This window comes from Piliocolobus tephrosceles, chromosome 9 (assembly GCF_002776525.5).
Source record: "Piliocolobus tephrosceles isolate RC106 chromosome 9, ASM277652v3, whole genome shotgun sequence".
Lineage (NCBI taxonomy): Eukaryota > Metazoa > Chordata > Mammalia > Primates > Cercopithecidae > Piliocolobus > Piliocolobus tephrosceles.
The window spans coordinates 55,727,169-55,743,773 of NC_045442.1; the positions used below are offsets into that span (position 1 = coordinate 55,727,169).

General features: G+C 39.8%; 1 protein-coding gene across 1 annotated transcript; it reads right to left on the bottom strand.

Annotated features, from left to right (window-relative positions):
• Nucleotides 1-675: 675 nt before the first annotated feature.
• MRLN (myoregulin) lies at nucleotides 676-16,110 on the bottom strand. The gene is made up of 3 exons (XM_023185581.2): nucleotides 16,009-16,110; nucleotides 2,410-2,513; nucleotides 676-1,203 (listed from the first exon to the last, which is right to left on the bottom strand). The coding sequence occupies exon 3, from the start codon at nucleotides 1,181-1,183 to the stop codon at nucleotides 1,043-1,045; it is 141 nt and encodes a 46-aa protein (XP_023041349.1). The 5' UTR covers nucleotides 1,184-1,203; nucleotides 2,410-2,513; nucleotides 16,009-16,110; the 3' UTR covers nucleotides 676-1,042.
• Between the last annotated feature and the right edge of the window lie 495 nt (nucleotides 16,111-16,605).

Below are 16,605 nucleotides of genomic sequence, written 5' to 3' on the forward strand. Positions count from 1 at the left end.
TTCAGTTTCTTCATCTGTAAAATGGAGGCAAGAAGCGCCTGCCACCTAGGATCATTGTAAGTCTTACATTAAATGACATAGATTGAGCATTTAGTGCCAAATAGGAAATCAACATAGGTTACACTCTGCCTTCTCTCCTTTCTTATAAGTTTTGTTTTCCTAAAAGAATCTCTTCTAAGTATTTTCATTCCTAAGTCTTTGTTGATAGAAATATTTCTCACTTATCCAATTGCCCAGGGTTAAGAAAAATAATCCACCTACAAACAGATGAAATATATGTATAAGAAAATTGGCACAGCCTATGTAAAGATTGTGCTACTGAAATGTTAAACTCGGTATGGTAAAAATAGAATTATATAAAATGTCACATAAGTACACATCCTAAAAAATCAGCTTCACTCACAATCTCACGTACAAATTTTAGTCAATACACCAAATAACGACTACGTTAAAAAATCCAGAAGCTTTTTGTTTGTTTGGTTTGTTTGTTTTTGTTTTGAGACTGGGTCTCACTCTGTCACCCAGGCTGGAGTGCAGTGGTGTGATCACAGCTCACTGCAACCTTGACTTCCTGGACTCAGGTGATTCTTCCACCTCAGCATCTGGAGTGTGAATATCTAGGACTACAGGCATGCACCACCATGCCTGTCGACTTTTTAAAATTTTTATTTTTAGTAGAGATGGTTTCTTCAGGTTGCTCAGGCCTGTATCGAACTTCTGCACTCAAGGGATCCACCTAGCTGGGCCTCTCAAAGTGCTGGGATTACAGATGTGAGCCACCATGCCTGGCCAAAAATCTAGAACTTTCATGACTCAGTAGGATAGGTGTTTTTGGGGAAAAAAATTCACTTCAGTATATGTGAATGTTTCATAAACCATAAAGAACTAAACAATACACAATGTTGTTTGTATTGCCGTCTCCTGTTGGCTTCTAGAATAAATTGGCAATGTCATAAAATGTGAGTCACTCAACATATTAAAATAACACATTTTTATTCACTGTAATTCAATTTGAAATGTACATGGAAAGGAAGTCAGCTTTCTAAGAAGTTATCACAACATATATAATAGACATTAAGTCAACAAAGATAACAAACAAAATTTTTAGAAGTCTTCCCACAATTTCATCTTCTAGACTTTTGGGAGTAGTAGTAGAAATTAATATCCAGTTTTTACCAGTCATATCCAGAACACTCCCGCTCCCTAGGAAAAAAGAGAAAAGTATCCTCCAATGAACACATTTATAATACTGATTCTTTCAACTGAATCTAATATTTCCACTATAAACAGATAGTGACCTAGGTAAGTCTTCCAGGGAATATTCCATACCTATTTGTAACCAATCAATGAAATAAAATATTTTTCTCCCATTTATTTTGACCACTTTCTGTCAAAATCACCTTTCTTTCTAAAACAGACAACTCAAGGAACTTTCAGAGTGGCCAATCCCTTTTCATGTTATCTGTAGTAAGTTTATTTATGAAGTATCTGCAGTCATTTCAATCATTTTTATTGGCATTGGTGAAGCTGCTATTCCTCTAACTTGTACTATTGATGTTACCAGGAAGTAAGAATTTGAAGACATGAAAAAAGGCAGGTAGTGATCAAAAAAAAAAAAAAAAGGAGTTTTTCTTTCCTCAAGATCCTGTCTGTAATGTTTTGGTCAGTTACTAAGACATCAAACATTTAATTTCCTCCACATTTCTGTATTAATAAAACAGGTTTTTTAAAATACCTGGAATTTGTGGTCTGCATTCCACATTGTTGGAACAGTTTACCAAATGTGTGTTAGGCAGGGCATTTAGAAGCATTCTTAATCCCTTTTACAGGGGATGCAAAGGCAAATAAGTAGTTTTCAAAGCCTTACACCAAAGTTCCCCATATATACTCAATGTAAAATAAACGTCAATATCAAAAAATGTGGCAAGATTTGGGTAGTAAAATACTTCATCTACTATTTTCACCCCAAAATAAAAAGGCAGGTAGACTTTTAAGAGAATAAGAAAGAGGGAAGGGGAAAGCATGAGTACTCTGCCAGTGTTGTCTTCTCCCATTTTGAGCAATCTTCATAATTTCTGTAATAAATTGCTCCATTCCTAGAGAAGGGAATTACTTGCCCCAAATTATGCAACAATCATTAGCAAAAGAAACACCTAGAATTTTCCCTGCGTGCAACAATTCTTTTTGCCTGTGTTTCAGCAACAAGGAGCAAAAACAATACATGGGTTTGCAAAGTGATTTTCCTTCCCTCCAGAAACCTCAAACTCCAGCTTGTGTTTTTCAGTCTGTGGCTCCCAGGGGTACCTTCAACTCTCTCCAAAAAGAGTAAGAGAGAGACTGAAATAAGAAGTGAGGAGGGGAATAGACAACTGGTGAGGAAGGAGGAGTGAGTAGAGACCCATTTCTCACCTGAATTAATCCCAGCTAGTGGTAGGTAACACGGCTTCTCAGTTTTCTGCTCTTGCCAGAACAAAGTGCATTCAGCACAGGTGGTCTCTTAGCAACCTTGATTCCTGTGTCAAAGCATAGCAAAGGTTTTACTGGACAGTGAGGTAGTGTACGAAGTGAAGGGGCAGGGAGCCTACACAGAAAAACTTCTAAAATTGTTTTCAAAACTAGATCAGAAGATGTCTAAGAGTGAACTTTTGAAAATACGACACTTTAATTTCTGTTTATCCCAGAATCATATAGCTTAAAACTGAACATTGGACAGAAAGATTAAGCTAAATTCTAGGATTTTCCTGGTGGGGCAAACATTCACCACACCTTTTAAAGAAATAATTCCCAGCCGGGCACAGTGGCTCCCGCCTGTAATCCCAGCACTTTGGGAGGCTGAGGCGGGCGGATCACAAGGTCAGGTGTTCAAAACCAGCCTGAGCAATATGGTGAAACCCTGTCTCTACTAAAAATACAAAAAAAAATTAGCCGGGTATGGTGGCGCACCCCTGTAATCCCAGCTATTCAGGAAGCTGAGGTAGGAGAATTGCTTGAACCTGGGAGGCAGTGGTTGCGGTGAGCCGAGATCGTGCCACTGCACTCCAGCCTGGGCGACAGAGGGAGATTTCGTCTCAAAAAAAAAAAAAAAGAAAAAAAAATAATTCCCTAAAAATTATTTGAAACCAAGGCTTTAATATCTTCATGACAAAACAACAAATACAACCAGAAAAACCTTCATATGTAAGTGACCATACCTCATGAGATTGTGGGTCTATTTTTTAAGTACAGTCATCCCTCAGTACCCATGGGGGATTGGTTCTAGAATACCCCACAGATACAGTAACCATGGATACCAAAATCCATACATGCTCAAGTCCCTGATATAAGTGGTATAGTATTTACATATAAACTACACATATCCTCCCATATGCTGTAAATCATCTCCGTAAGTTACTTATAATACCTAATACAATATAAGTGCTATGGAAATAGCTGTTATGCTGTATTGTATACAAAACAATGACAACAAAAAAAGTCTGTATATATGCAATAGAGACACATAGTTTTTTCAAAATATTTTCGATCTGTGGTTGATTGAATCCATGGATATGGAACCCATGGACCTGGAGGGCCAACTGTATTATGTTTTAATATTTTCTATCATTTTTACTAACAAATTAGAAAATGGAGGAGTGAATTTATTACAAAAGACAAGGCTATAAAATCTGATTGCTGTCTCCTTTAACCATGTGTAGTCACACACTGCATAATGACTTGAGTCAATGGAGGACTGGCAGTAGCCCCATGAGATTATAACAGAGTTGGCCAGGCACAGTAGCTCATGCCTGTAATCCCAGCACTTTGGGAAGCCAAGGTGGGTGGATCACAAGGTCAGGAGTTCAAGACCAGCCTGGCCAAGATGGTGACACCGTCTCTACTAAAAATACAGAAATTAGCCAGGCATGGTGGCAGGCACCTGTAATCCCAGCTACTTGGGAGACTGAGGCAGAGAATTGCTTGAACCTAGGAGGTGGAGGTTGCAGTGAGCTGAGATCGTGTCACTGCACTCCAGCCTGGGCAACAGAGTGAGACTCTGTCTCAACAAAAAAAACAAACAAACAAAAAAAAAAAAAAAACAAAAAAAACCCACAAGATTATAACAGAGTTGTAAAACTCCTATGTCTTAGTGAAGTCATAGTTGTTATAATGTCATAGCACAATGCATTACTCATGTGTTTGTGGTGATGCTGCTATAAACAAACCTACAGCACTGCCAGTCCTGTGAAAGCACGGCACATAAAAGATGTATGGTACAAAATACTTGATAATGATAATACATGACTGTGTTAATAGTTTATATATTGACTATACTATACTTTTTATCATGATTTTAGAGTGCACTCCTTGTACTTATTTTAAAGGTAACTGTAAAACAGCCCCAGGTAGGTCCTTGAGGTATTCCAGAAGAAGGCCATCATTATTATAGGAGATGACAGTCCCATGCATGCTATTGTCCCTGAAGACCTCCCAGTGGGACAAGATGCAGACGTGGAAGATAGTAATGTTAATGATCCTGACCCTGTGCAGACCTAGGCTAATGTGTGTGTTTGTGTCTTATAAGAAAAAAAATTCCATCCTGGCTAACACGGTGAAACCCCGTCTCTACTAAAAACTACAAAAAACTAGCCAGGCGAGGTGGTGGGCGCCTGTAGTCCCAGCTACCCGGGAGGCTGAGGCAGGAGAATGGCGTGAACGCGGGAGGCGGAGCTTGCAGTGAGCTGAGATCCGGCTACAGCACTCCAGCCTGGGTGACAGAGCGAGACTCTGTCTCAAAAAAAAAAAAAAGAAAAAAATTAAAAATTTTAATAGAAAAAAACTTATAGAATTAGGATATAAAGAAAGAAAATATTTGTGTACAGCCTTACAATGTGTTTGTGCTTTAAGCTAAGTATTATTATGAGTCAAAACATTGAGAAAATTAAAAAGTTTATAAAGTAAAAAATTACAGTATAGAAAATTTATTTGTTTTTCTTTTTCTTTGTTTTCTTTCCTTTTTTTTTTTTTTTTTTTTTTTTGAGACAGTCTGCTTTTGTCGCCGAGGCTGGGGTGCAATGGTGCGATCTCAGCATACTGCAACCTCTGCCTCCTGGGTTCATGAAATTCTCCTGCCTCAGCCTCCCGAGTAGCTGAGATTACAGGAATGCACCACCATATCTGGCTGATTTTTGTATTTTTAGTAAAGACGGTGTTTCACCGTGTTGGCTAGGCTGGTCCTGAGCTCCTCCCCTCAGGTGATCCATCTGCTTCAGCCTCCCAAAGTGCTGAGATTACAGAGGTGAGCCTCCGTTCCCAGCCTATTTCTTTATTCTGAAACTTAACTTGTTACTGATGAAAGAAAAAAAGATAAATAAATTTAGTGTAGCCTAAGTGTACAGTGTTCATAAAGTCTAGAGTAGTGTACAGAAATGTCCTAGGCCTTCACATTCACTCACCATTCACTCAGTGACTCACCCAGTGCAACTTCCAGTCCTGCAAGCTCCATTCATGGGAAATGCCCTATACAGGTGTACCACTGTTTATCTTTTATACCACATTTTTACTGTACCTTTTTTATTTTAATTTTTTATTTACTTCTTTATTTTATTTTTAATTTTTTTGAGATAGTATCTCACTCTGTCACCTAGGCTGGAGTGCAGTGGCACACATACGGCTCACTACAGGCTTGACCCCCCGGGCTCAAACAATGCTGCCACCCCAGCCTCCTGCATAGCTGGGACTACAGGTGTGTGCCACCATGCCTACCTAATTTTTTGTATTTTTTATGGAGATGGGGTTTTGCCACATTGCCCAGGCTGATACGGAAGCCCTGAGCTCAAGCAATCCACCTGCCTCAACACCCCAAAGTGCTGGGATTACAGAGGTGAGCCACCACACCCAATCTGTTTCCTTATTTTGAAACAGGAGCTTGCTCTGTTACCCAGGCTGGAATGTAGTGGTGTGGTCATAGCTCACTGTAACCTTGAACTCCTGGGTTCATTCAATCCTCCCTCCTCAGCCTCCTGAGTAGCCACGGCTACAGGTGTGTACCACCTTGCCTGGCTAATTTTTAATTTTTTGTAGAGACAGAGTCCTGCTATGTTGCCCAGGCTAGTCTCGAACTCCTGACCTCAAGCAATCCTGGAGAACAGGAATGCGATTCTAGCTCACTGCAGCCTCAAAGTGCTGGCCTCCAGTGGTCCTCACTCACCTCCTCAGTTTCCCAAGGTACTGGGGAGCCACTGCACCTTGATGATATTAAAATGTTTACCATTATAACTCATACTTATGACCACCCATTACACTCCTAAGTGTATCCCCCACCAGAATGCATGGCTATCTGCCTACCAAGACACATATCCAAACATCGTAATAGCTTCAATATGGAAACAACTTAAATGCCATTAGAACAAGGATCAATTGTGGCATAGTCACACAATGGAATATTATACAATAATAAAAATTCAACTACAGCTATAGACAAAAGCAATGACGAATCTTACAAATATAACATTGAATTTTAAAATACAAAAACAGGTGAATCTAACAAAGATAGCACTGAATTTTAAAAACCAAGGCACAAAAGACAACAGTGTAAGTACATTTATATAAACTAGAAAAATAGAGTTGGTGCATGGTTTAGGGGTATATGTATGGTTGGTAGTAATGCAAGTGGTAAATTTATCAAGAAAAGAAAGAGATTTGCTACCACAAAATCAGAGTAGGCCTGACTTTAGGGAGTATAGGGGAAGGAAATAGGCAAGAGATTCTAACAATGTTTCATTTCTTGTCCTGGGTGGTGGTTATACTAGCAATCACTTTTTAACTATTTATTAAACTGTACATAGAAGCTTCATGTGATTTCCTTCCTTCCTCCCTCCCTCCCTCTCTCCTTCCTTCCTTCTTTTTCTTTCTTTCTTCTCTTTTTCTTTCTCTCTTTCTTCTTTCTTTTCTTTCTCTTTCTCTCTCTCTCTTTCCTTCTTCTCTTCCCTTCCCTTCCTTTTCTTTCTTTCTTGCCCTTCTTCCTTCCTTCCTTCTTGCTTGCTTTCAAGAGTCTCACTCTGTATCCTAGCTTGAAGTGTGGTGGTACAATCCTATTTCATTTCAGCCTTGAACTCCTGGACTCATGCAATCCTCCTACCTCAGTCTCACGAGTAGCTGGGACCACAGGCACATGCCACCACACCCAGGTAGTTTATTTTTATTTTTGTAGAAACAGTGTCTCACTATGTTCTCCAGGCTGGTCTTGAACTCCTGACCTCCAGTGATCCTCCTACCTCAGCCTCCCAAAGTGGTGGGATTACAGACGTGAGCCACTGTACCTGGCCTTCATATGCTTTTCTGTATGTATGTTAGACTTCATAATTAATATACTAAACAAAATAAAAGACCAGAGAGAAATACATCCAAATGTCACTAGTGGCCATAGTTGTGAAGTTGGGTGGAAGGAATTTGGGTGATTTTCGTATCCCTTGGCTGTTTCCACTTCGCAATGCCCACCCCCGCTTGCTGTTTCCTTTTCTCACATTCATTCATTTAAAACGATATTGCCTATATAACTTCAGAACACTAAGGAAAGTAGTCTCAATACTGCTAGTCTTCTTCCCTCTGATGTATTTCAAAGTAATTTATACTGATTTTATTTTTGTCAAACCAATCATTATAACAAATATGAATGAAAGGAAAATTACATTTATCAATGAAACATTTTAATGAAAGTATGTAACTTCTATGATAAACAAGGCAAATCTCTTCCACCATGAGGAACAGAAACCAGGGGTTCCTGTTTGCTTTTTGCCCTTGATGTTGGTCTGTCTCTAGGTCTAAATAATTGGAAGACACAAATTTGTCTCATCACAAGTTTTCTAACACACCCAGATTTTACTGTGGATTAAAATTATGCGTCACATGGTGCTTGGATTTACATTTTGCTCATTAGTTTTCACTCAGCTAGAATCATGGTAGTAAGTGTTTCTTCTTTAGGATGGAAGGGGCATTTGTTGGAGAGAATAGCTATTTAACAGCAGTAATTTTCAGGATAAAATATTTCCTAGTTTTTCTATCTGATAGAAACATGTACCAAAAAATATACACAAATTTTAAACAAGTTAGGACACCTTAAAAACAACTGAATGTGTTTATCTCAAGACCTTGGTCTTATCTTGAACGTAGTGTTTTAACATCATAGTTAAAATGACATGACCTCCCGTTTCTGATATGACAGCTGAGGTTATTTTGGGTCAAATTTTTTTTTTATGTTGAAACTTCAGCTGACAACAAATAATTTCCCCTTCCATGTGAATGCCTCCGCCTTTCTTTTCCTCATTTCTAGAGGCCACTGGGAGGCACTTTATTATTTTATAGAATGTTGTACTGAAAGTAGAATGGATACTCTCATCTAGTTTATAAATCTTTACTTCTTCTTTTGATTCTATCAAGATTCAGGTCCAAGATTCAGTATCTAATTCGAATTGACTTGTTCATTGCTTATTAGATGGTTGAGGAGTGGTATCCCACAGAGTTAGACAAATGAGAGTAGCAGTAACCTCTGGTTTCTAGGAGCTGGACTTCCTTGTATTCTCTGTTCTTCACTCTGCCACCAGTTTGTAAACCCTTGCCTTTGAAGTCAACTCTGACTCCAAGGCCATAAGAAGAATGTATTTTCTAAATGGCTTGGTCCTCTGGCAAAAAGAACAACAACAACAAAAATACCTCTATTATATAAAAGTATTACTAGTTCTGAGACTTCACACTTTTCTCAATTTCTCCTAATCTCTAACATTTCTCTTTATTAAGTGTAGATTTTTGGTTAGGACAAAGAACAGAATGAATATACTTTGCAAAGTCTCTTTTTCACTCAAAAGAAAAACACTTTTCATTGGATTCAAGTTTATAGTCTTAAACACATGAGTCACACTTCAAAAATATTTTCTTTTTTGATAAAAATTTTCTAATCCTTCTCCTTGTTTCAATCAACGTCTAACAGTTAAGATAATATTGATAGAAGTTCCCTAGAGACACATGTTGAAAAATGAGACGCAGTTGAAATCTGTCCACTTTTGCTTAATAGGCCACTTAAGTAAATAATATAATAATAACCACCATGTATTGAGGGTCTGTTATGTGCCGGGCACTGCTTATGCACAACTGGGAGATGAGGAACACTGAGTATTCTGTGCCATAGTTTAGAAACTAATCCAGTACTTCAGCTTCCAGATGCCACGCTCTTTCAACTATACTGATTTATTCATGTTTTCAAATGAAAAGTTACTTTTGAAAAGATCTACATTATAATGGAAATTGACTATACTGGCATGGAAACATCACATAATTATTAATGGACACTCTCCTTCTTCAGTCCTGGATCCTTTCTATATATGTGAGCTGGTTGTGGAACAATGGGATGGAAGGGCTTAGAGTTATCCCTCTGGGCCTGATAACCCCACATTTGTGGGAATTCACTTTACAAGAGTTAGTTGCTAATTTATTCACATCAAAACAATCTGTCCTTTGTAAATGGGACATTGCCCAGATCACAACTGTGAGCTCACTATTTAACAACAAATTTAGCTGAAAGTACAGCTTTTTTTTTTTTTTTTAGACAGAGTTTCATTTTTGTGGCCCAGCCATTGCGCAATGTTGGCTCACTGCAACCTCCACCTCCCAGATTCAAGCCATTCTCCTGCCTCAGCCTCCTGAGTAGCTGCGATTACAGGCATGCACCACCATGCCTGGCTAATTTTTGTATATTTAATAGAGATGGGGTTTCTCCATGTTGATCAGGCTGGTCTTGAACTCCCAGCCTTAGGTGATCTGTCCGCCTCGGCCTCCCAAAGTGCTGGGATTACAGGCGTGAGCCACTGCGCCCGGCCAAAAGTACAGTTTTTATTATTTATTTTTGTTATCTTTTACTATCTACTTTATTCACATTTATTGTTATTTGTTTTTAACTGCTTGTTACCTTATGGCTAACAAGTTTCTCCCCTTGATCTCCTTAACATTAACCAAGCTGAGAAATAATAAGAATGCTGCCAAGACATGGTGTTTGAGAGATGGGTCTAGAATCAGACTGACAGAGTTTGAATCTCAGGTCTGCCACTGTGCATGACACCTTAAGCAAGTTACATTAACTCTGTGCCTCAGTTGGCACTTCCACAAAGTGGGGATAATGGTACCTGCTTCTTGGGGTAGCCTGAGAATTCAATGAGAAAGTAAACATTTAGTAAGTGATAGTGTCTACTATTAATTACAGTCTAGCATATTACTGTTACATAGTCGCTCTTGAATGAATCATTCTTCTCAAGTTCTCTTTAAGCACCTAAATAGGCAAAACTGTTAAACTCCTATTCATCCTTTGAGATTCAGTGTCACCTCCTCTGTTACCCAATCTGACTTCCTTAGTCAGAATGTATTTCCCACTTGTCCACAACATGTTGCCAGTGACCACACTGTATCATGGTTGTTTACATGCAATACCCCCATAGTCAGTGATGCTTTCCTAGAAGGTAGGGGATGGCCTTATTCATCCTAGATTCCAGGGCCTCACAGTCTCCGACACTAATTAGTTCTCAACAAATACTGACTTGACTATACTTAAAGCAGAAGCTTTCTGGGAAGAATGAAAGTTCACTTTGTCCAAATGACAATTACAATAAGAAAAACATACGTAATAAGTCTACTTTTCCCAGCAAATAATTTTAAAAATAAAATCCCAAAGTTGGGTGCTTGCAACTTGTCTCCCTGTGGAAAACGTCTCCCTTTCCCACAAAGTATATGTTCAAGACAACTGTCTTTTAGAAACTTGAGAAATCATATGGGAACTATGTCTTACTAATGCTTTTCCTTTTCTTTTGTTTTTTGTTTGTTTGTTTGTTTGTTTTTTGCTTGTAATTAGGGAAGCAAGTCAAGTTGCTGGAAGGCAAGAAAAACTTGGCACAAAATCTAGAGGGTTTTAGAATGGGATGATCTGTTGGGATGGCCACCATTTCTGCAGCATACTGGAGGTTTGCCCTCACTAAACTCAAATTCGAGTAATTTGGGCGTATGCAATGGTCAATGAATTTTTTGTGTTCTGTAAGCTTCTAAAATTTGAGTTCAAGCTGCATTTTCTGAGCTCATTAAGGTCCCCTTCAATTCTGCCCAAAGTTGAATTATATGAGAAAGGAAATTTAACACATATCTGAGAAATTAACTTATCAATGACATGAGCCTTGTACCATAGAAAGCTTGTACTGGAATAAAATAATGCATATGACTATGTTTAAATGATGGTAGGCATTATTCTTGCACCTTGTTTCTTGATTAAGACATGATTTCAAGGCAATTATTCTCTTTCCAGCTAAGAAAAACAACAATGGCGAAAGATAGGAAGTACTAACGAAATGTTGGTATAGAGAAGATATTGGAGCTTTTGTAAACTTCTCATCTGACAAACGAGGCCCAAAGAAGTGCAGAGACTTGTCGGAGGTCACACAGTGACTTTTTCCAAAGCTAGTGCCACAATTGCCTCAGCAATTTTCTGATATTTATGATAGACCGGATTCTGCGTTTCACCAGAGTCAGCTACGTGAGGAGAGTCTGCCTTCATCACCCTCCAACATCTTTGATTCCAGCCCATGTATAACCAGAGTCCAGAGCAAAGTAAATCACAAGTGAAAAGTGGAAAATGCGGCAGGTCAGGGCCACAAGGCAAAGAATTTGACAAAGTGGACTTCGACTGAACACAGAAACATGTTTGTTACAGATGATCGGTCAGCAAGGTGGAGTGAGGAGACAGTACAGGATCTGAACCGGAGGGAACCAGTTTGAGATCCTGGCTCTCACCAGTATTAACTCTGCAGCCTTGGACAAAGCACCTAACCTCAGATGCTACCTCATCTGGAGAACAGAGAGAGTAATACCTGTCTTGTGGGGGGTCGAAAGGACTTTATTCATAACTGAAGCTCAGAGCCTTCTACACACACTTTGATTTTAATCTCATAAAACTTTATGAGATGGAATATTCCTACGACTATTTTCTTACTCGAAAAGATGGAAACCCAGAGAAGTTAACATAGCTGTCCGACATTACACACATAGTAAGAAGTGACCACGGATTTTTATGGAGATTTGTTTGGTTCCAATGCCCACGGCCTTAGCCACTGCAATATAGCAGTGAGCCAAGAGGCCGGGCATGGTGGCTCACACCTGTAATCCCAGCACTTTGGGAGGCCAAGGTGGGCAGATTACCTGAGGTCAGGAGTTCGAGAACAGCCTGGTCAACATGGCAAAACCCTGTCTCTACCAAAAATGCAAAAATTAGCCCGGCATAGTGGTGCGTGCCTGTAGTCCCAGCTACTTGGGAGGTTGAGGCACAAGAATTGCTTAAACCTGGGAGGCAGAGGTTGCAGTGAGCCGAGATCATGCCACTGAACTCCAGCCTGGGTCTCAAAAAAACAAAACAAGCAAACAAAAAAAGTAAGCCAAGAGCCCATCATGCTGCCTGACACTCAATAAAATAGTGCCTAGTTAAATGAAGCAGCAGATTCAGAAAAATGGCCACTTCTTGCAGCCCAACCATGAAGAGGGATGGAGTGGCTCAGTTAGATGAGAGGAAACAAATAGCCTTTAAGAGATGGAAAGCCCAGAGAAGCTGAGGCAGACACACAGACACAGGAGCAGCGGGGTGTTGGCTCGCGTGGCAGCACTCGTGAGGGTCCATCTGATCATCCACCCGCCCCCAGTGGGAAAGTAGGTTACAGATCTGTCAGGAGCCACTGTGTTTCTCTTCTCTTCTCTTCAATGGCACCCCTCTTGCTCTCTCTCTCTTTTTCTTTTTTTTTTGAGACGGAATTTTGCTCTTGTTGCCCAGACTGGAGTGCTGGAGTGCAATGGTGCAATCTTGACTCACTGCAACCTTCACCTCCCGGGTTCAAGTAATTCTCCTGCCTCAGCCTCTGAGTAGCTGGGATTACAGGTGCCCACCAACACACCGGCTAATTTTTGTATTTTTAGTAGAGACAGGGTTTCACCATGTTGGACAGGCTGGGCTTGAACTCCTGACCTCAGGTGTTCCATCCTCCTCGGCCTCCCAAAGTGCTGGGATTACAGACATGAGCCATCACGTCCGGCCCACTTGCTTTCTTTTTAGGTCAACATCTGTTCAGTTTTGGCTTTCCCAAGCCGTTGATGGCCATGCGTCAAATGTTTGAAGTAAATGTTCTGGCCCTAAAAAGAGCAATTTTTCTACATATGAACAAATATGACTTCTTAATCATCCACTATCAGGATTCCTGAAGGCTACAGTTTCTAACTGCCATATTCTTGCCCTAAACAGATCATGCATTGCCCCTGAGATGACATGAATTTACTCAGTTTTGGACACTGAACATTACGAAATATTCTGGAATTGAAATAATCAAAATGTTATCAACCATCTCCCTGCCAAGTTTTCTAGCCCTTTCCATGAATCACAGTTGTGATGCACTTTTACAAAGCCAGATGAAAGGCCTGGAGCCCTGGCTGGGTATCAGCTGTGTAAGGTTTCCACAGAGCCCCAACACAGCAGTGCCAGCAGACACTTGTCCTTTGAGTGGTGCGAGGATGCAGAAATGGGACTAAGGGGGACTTGTTTGTTTTTTGACCTGCAGAACTCAGATATCCAAACAAGTGTCATTCCCATTTGGAGTTGGTGAATGGAAGGGAGTGGGGAAATCTCTGGACTTTTTTGAGTACTCAAAGGCATTTGGCAGAACCTTTTAAACTGCCTAGTTGGCCTGCAACACACACTCCTTGGTGTGAATTCACTGGTGGCAATGTTTTTATGTTTTTAGGTGCAGATTTGATTTCTGAGACAAGCTGATTGTTCTTTGGAGTCAAGTTTAGCTGAAAATAAATGGCTAGGCTGGAGAATAGAATTTCAAGTTTAAATGACAGACTATAACCACCTTTAAAGTAGAAATGATATCTCTAGCATTTTCCACAGAGCTTGGACAAAGTAAGTGCTTAATAACATATTTTTTTCCCCATAGGGCAGATGAGCTGTGACTTTAAAAGGTGTTGCTCTTCTATGCTTCACAAAGTCATTACTTAGAAGGTGATACTTGGCCAGGTGTGGTGGCTCACACCTATAATTCCAGCTCTTTGGGAGGCCCAGGAGTTTGAGACCACGCTGGGCAACATGGCAAAACCCTGTCTCTACTAAAAAAATATATATACAAAAATTAGCTTGGCATGTTGGTGCACACCTGTAGTCCCAGGTACTCGAGAGGCTGAGGTGGAAGGATCACTTGGAGCCTAGGAGGTGGAGGTTGCAGTGAGGTGATATCAAGTCACTGCACTCCAGCCTGGGTGACAAAGTAAGACTCTGTCTCAAAAAAAAAAAAAAAGGTGATACCTAAGGAGGAGGACTGAACCATTAATAAGCCCATTCTGAGTTTTATAGACCCCATTTTTGGTTAGCATATGGTGTCTTGCACATGCTAGGAATTAAATACATATTTGCACAATTAAAGTTTGTAGAGGAAAACAAAAATCCAATCATATCTCCTGAGTTACAGGACAACACTTTGGAAAGCAGGTATTGAGATGACCCTTCTTTCGGTCGTATCCAGACACACAGAATCTAATGTGGCACGGGTGGAAACCAGTCCTTTGGAAACACAGAAAGAGCAAAAGAAAAATGTTAGAATGCTGATTATAATAGAACAGAGAAGTTTATGGAAATAATAGTTTATATTTTGAAGTTGTTTTGGGAGGTTTCTCATCATCGTTGATCTTAGCTGTAGACTTAATATCTTGATTGCTAACAATATACCATCCTCCAATCCACCTGTCCTCAGCATTTGCATGGTTTACACTATTCTAAAAATGAAGTTACTGAAAGTAATAAAAGTCGAATATTGCCTCTACAGTTTAAATTCATGTTTCCCATCAAAAACCACATTTGGAGGCTCTGGATTTATATTGGAAACAAATGAGAGATAATTAGGAAGATTCAGGAAAAACTCGAAGGAATTTATAAATGTGTTAAATTAACAGTCACTGTCACTATACTTGGCTACTTATATACATTGAGTAAACCCCACCACATTGTAAAAGAGACTATGATTCTCATTTTACAAATGAGCAAACTGAGGCTCAGAGTGGTTGAGTACTTTCTTAGGATCACACAGCTTGTACATGGTCCCAGCCAGGGCTCAACAACAAGCCCACATCTGCCTCCTTCCAATTCACTGTCATGCCTCCCTTATGCATTTTATTTAGAAGCCTGGTGCACATGTTCAAGAATTGAACATACATAACCAAAGCAGAAAGCTATATTAGTCTATGGTCTTGAAGAAGGATTGGAGTGTCAGGTTTCAGCCCTGCTCAAGAGAACCAAGCAGGGCATTGGCCTTTCTGGGCTTCAGGGTCCCCCTTTTCTAGACAGAAAACATAGTGATCTACTTTGAAGGACTCTCAGAAGCAACCAGTATAAAGAAGGCTGCAAAGACAAAGCCTTTGGCTAAAAAACAAGGAAGCAATGAATCCATGGAACAAGACAGATGCCCTCTCTGATCCAAACCTAGAACAAGGGGGAAGAAAACAAAAGTGCCCAGGTTTCTTGTCCAACTACTCCTCCCCCCAAGTCCCCCACATATACTTTTCATATGTGATAATTCTCTTTGCAATCACTGGAATTCTATTTGGAGAGAAAATATAAGGAAACAGGAGGTCAAGCTGCAGCCACAGAGCTTGGTCAAGTAATTTATATATCATTAATCCTTTGCTTCTCCTCCTGCCTTTATTTAACCAAAAGAAAATGAGAGGAGTAGAAATCTAATTTGTTGATCTCTCTTTATAATCAGCCTTATAAAAAGTGGAGAGATGTTGCAGGGATAGGAAACAGGCTTTGTGAATCTCAGTGAATTTTAATCTACTACATCTCCCTCCATCAGAAGCACATAAGAGTCACACTAAACTTTCCTCCAAAATCAACATCTTAAAATGCTACATTAAAACACACACACACACACACACACACACAAACAAACAAACAAAAAAAAAACCACTTACTGTTCAGGGGTTCAATAAGCAAAGTCCAAAGTCAAGGGAATGATCTCTCTCTTTTATGAAAAACACCATATGGTCTTAGTGGATCAGGAGGCTCACTGGTCTGTTATTAATAACTGGCTTAGAGCTTTATGAAGAAACATGAGCCAGAATGTCATGAGAGGAGGCAAGTGGAAAGAAATTGACAGGCACAGGTGGAGTAAATTATAACAAAGATATACTTATGCCCACACAGGAACTCAAAGAACCCATGAGAAGGAGATTAGTTCCTCCACAATCAATAGGCCCTTATATCAAGTTTTTGAAGAGTTAAACAACCCACAAAATATCCTGAATGTCAGCGGGGAACATCACACACCAGAGCCTGTCGAAAGGGTGGGGGGCTGGGAGAGGGATAGTATTAGGAGAAATACCTAATGTAAATGATGAGTTAATAGGTGCAGCAAACCAACATGGCATATGTATACCTATGTAACAAACCTGCACGTTGTGCACATGTACCCTAGAACTTAAAGATAATAATTTTTAAAAATCCTGAAGGTCAAAAAACACCATGACTCATTTAATGTTATACTATCCCTTGCTCTTCTGAACAATTCT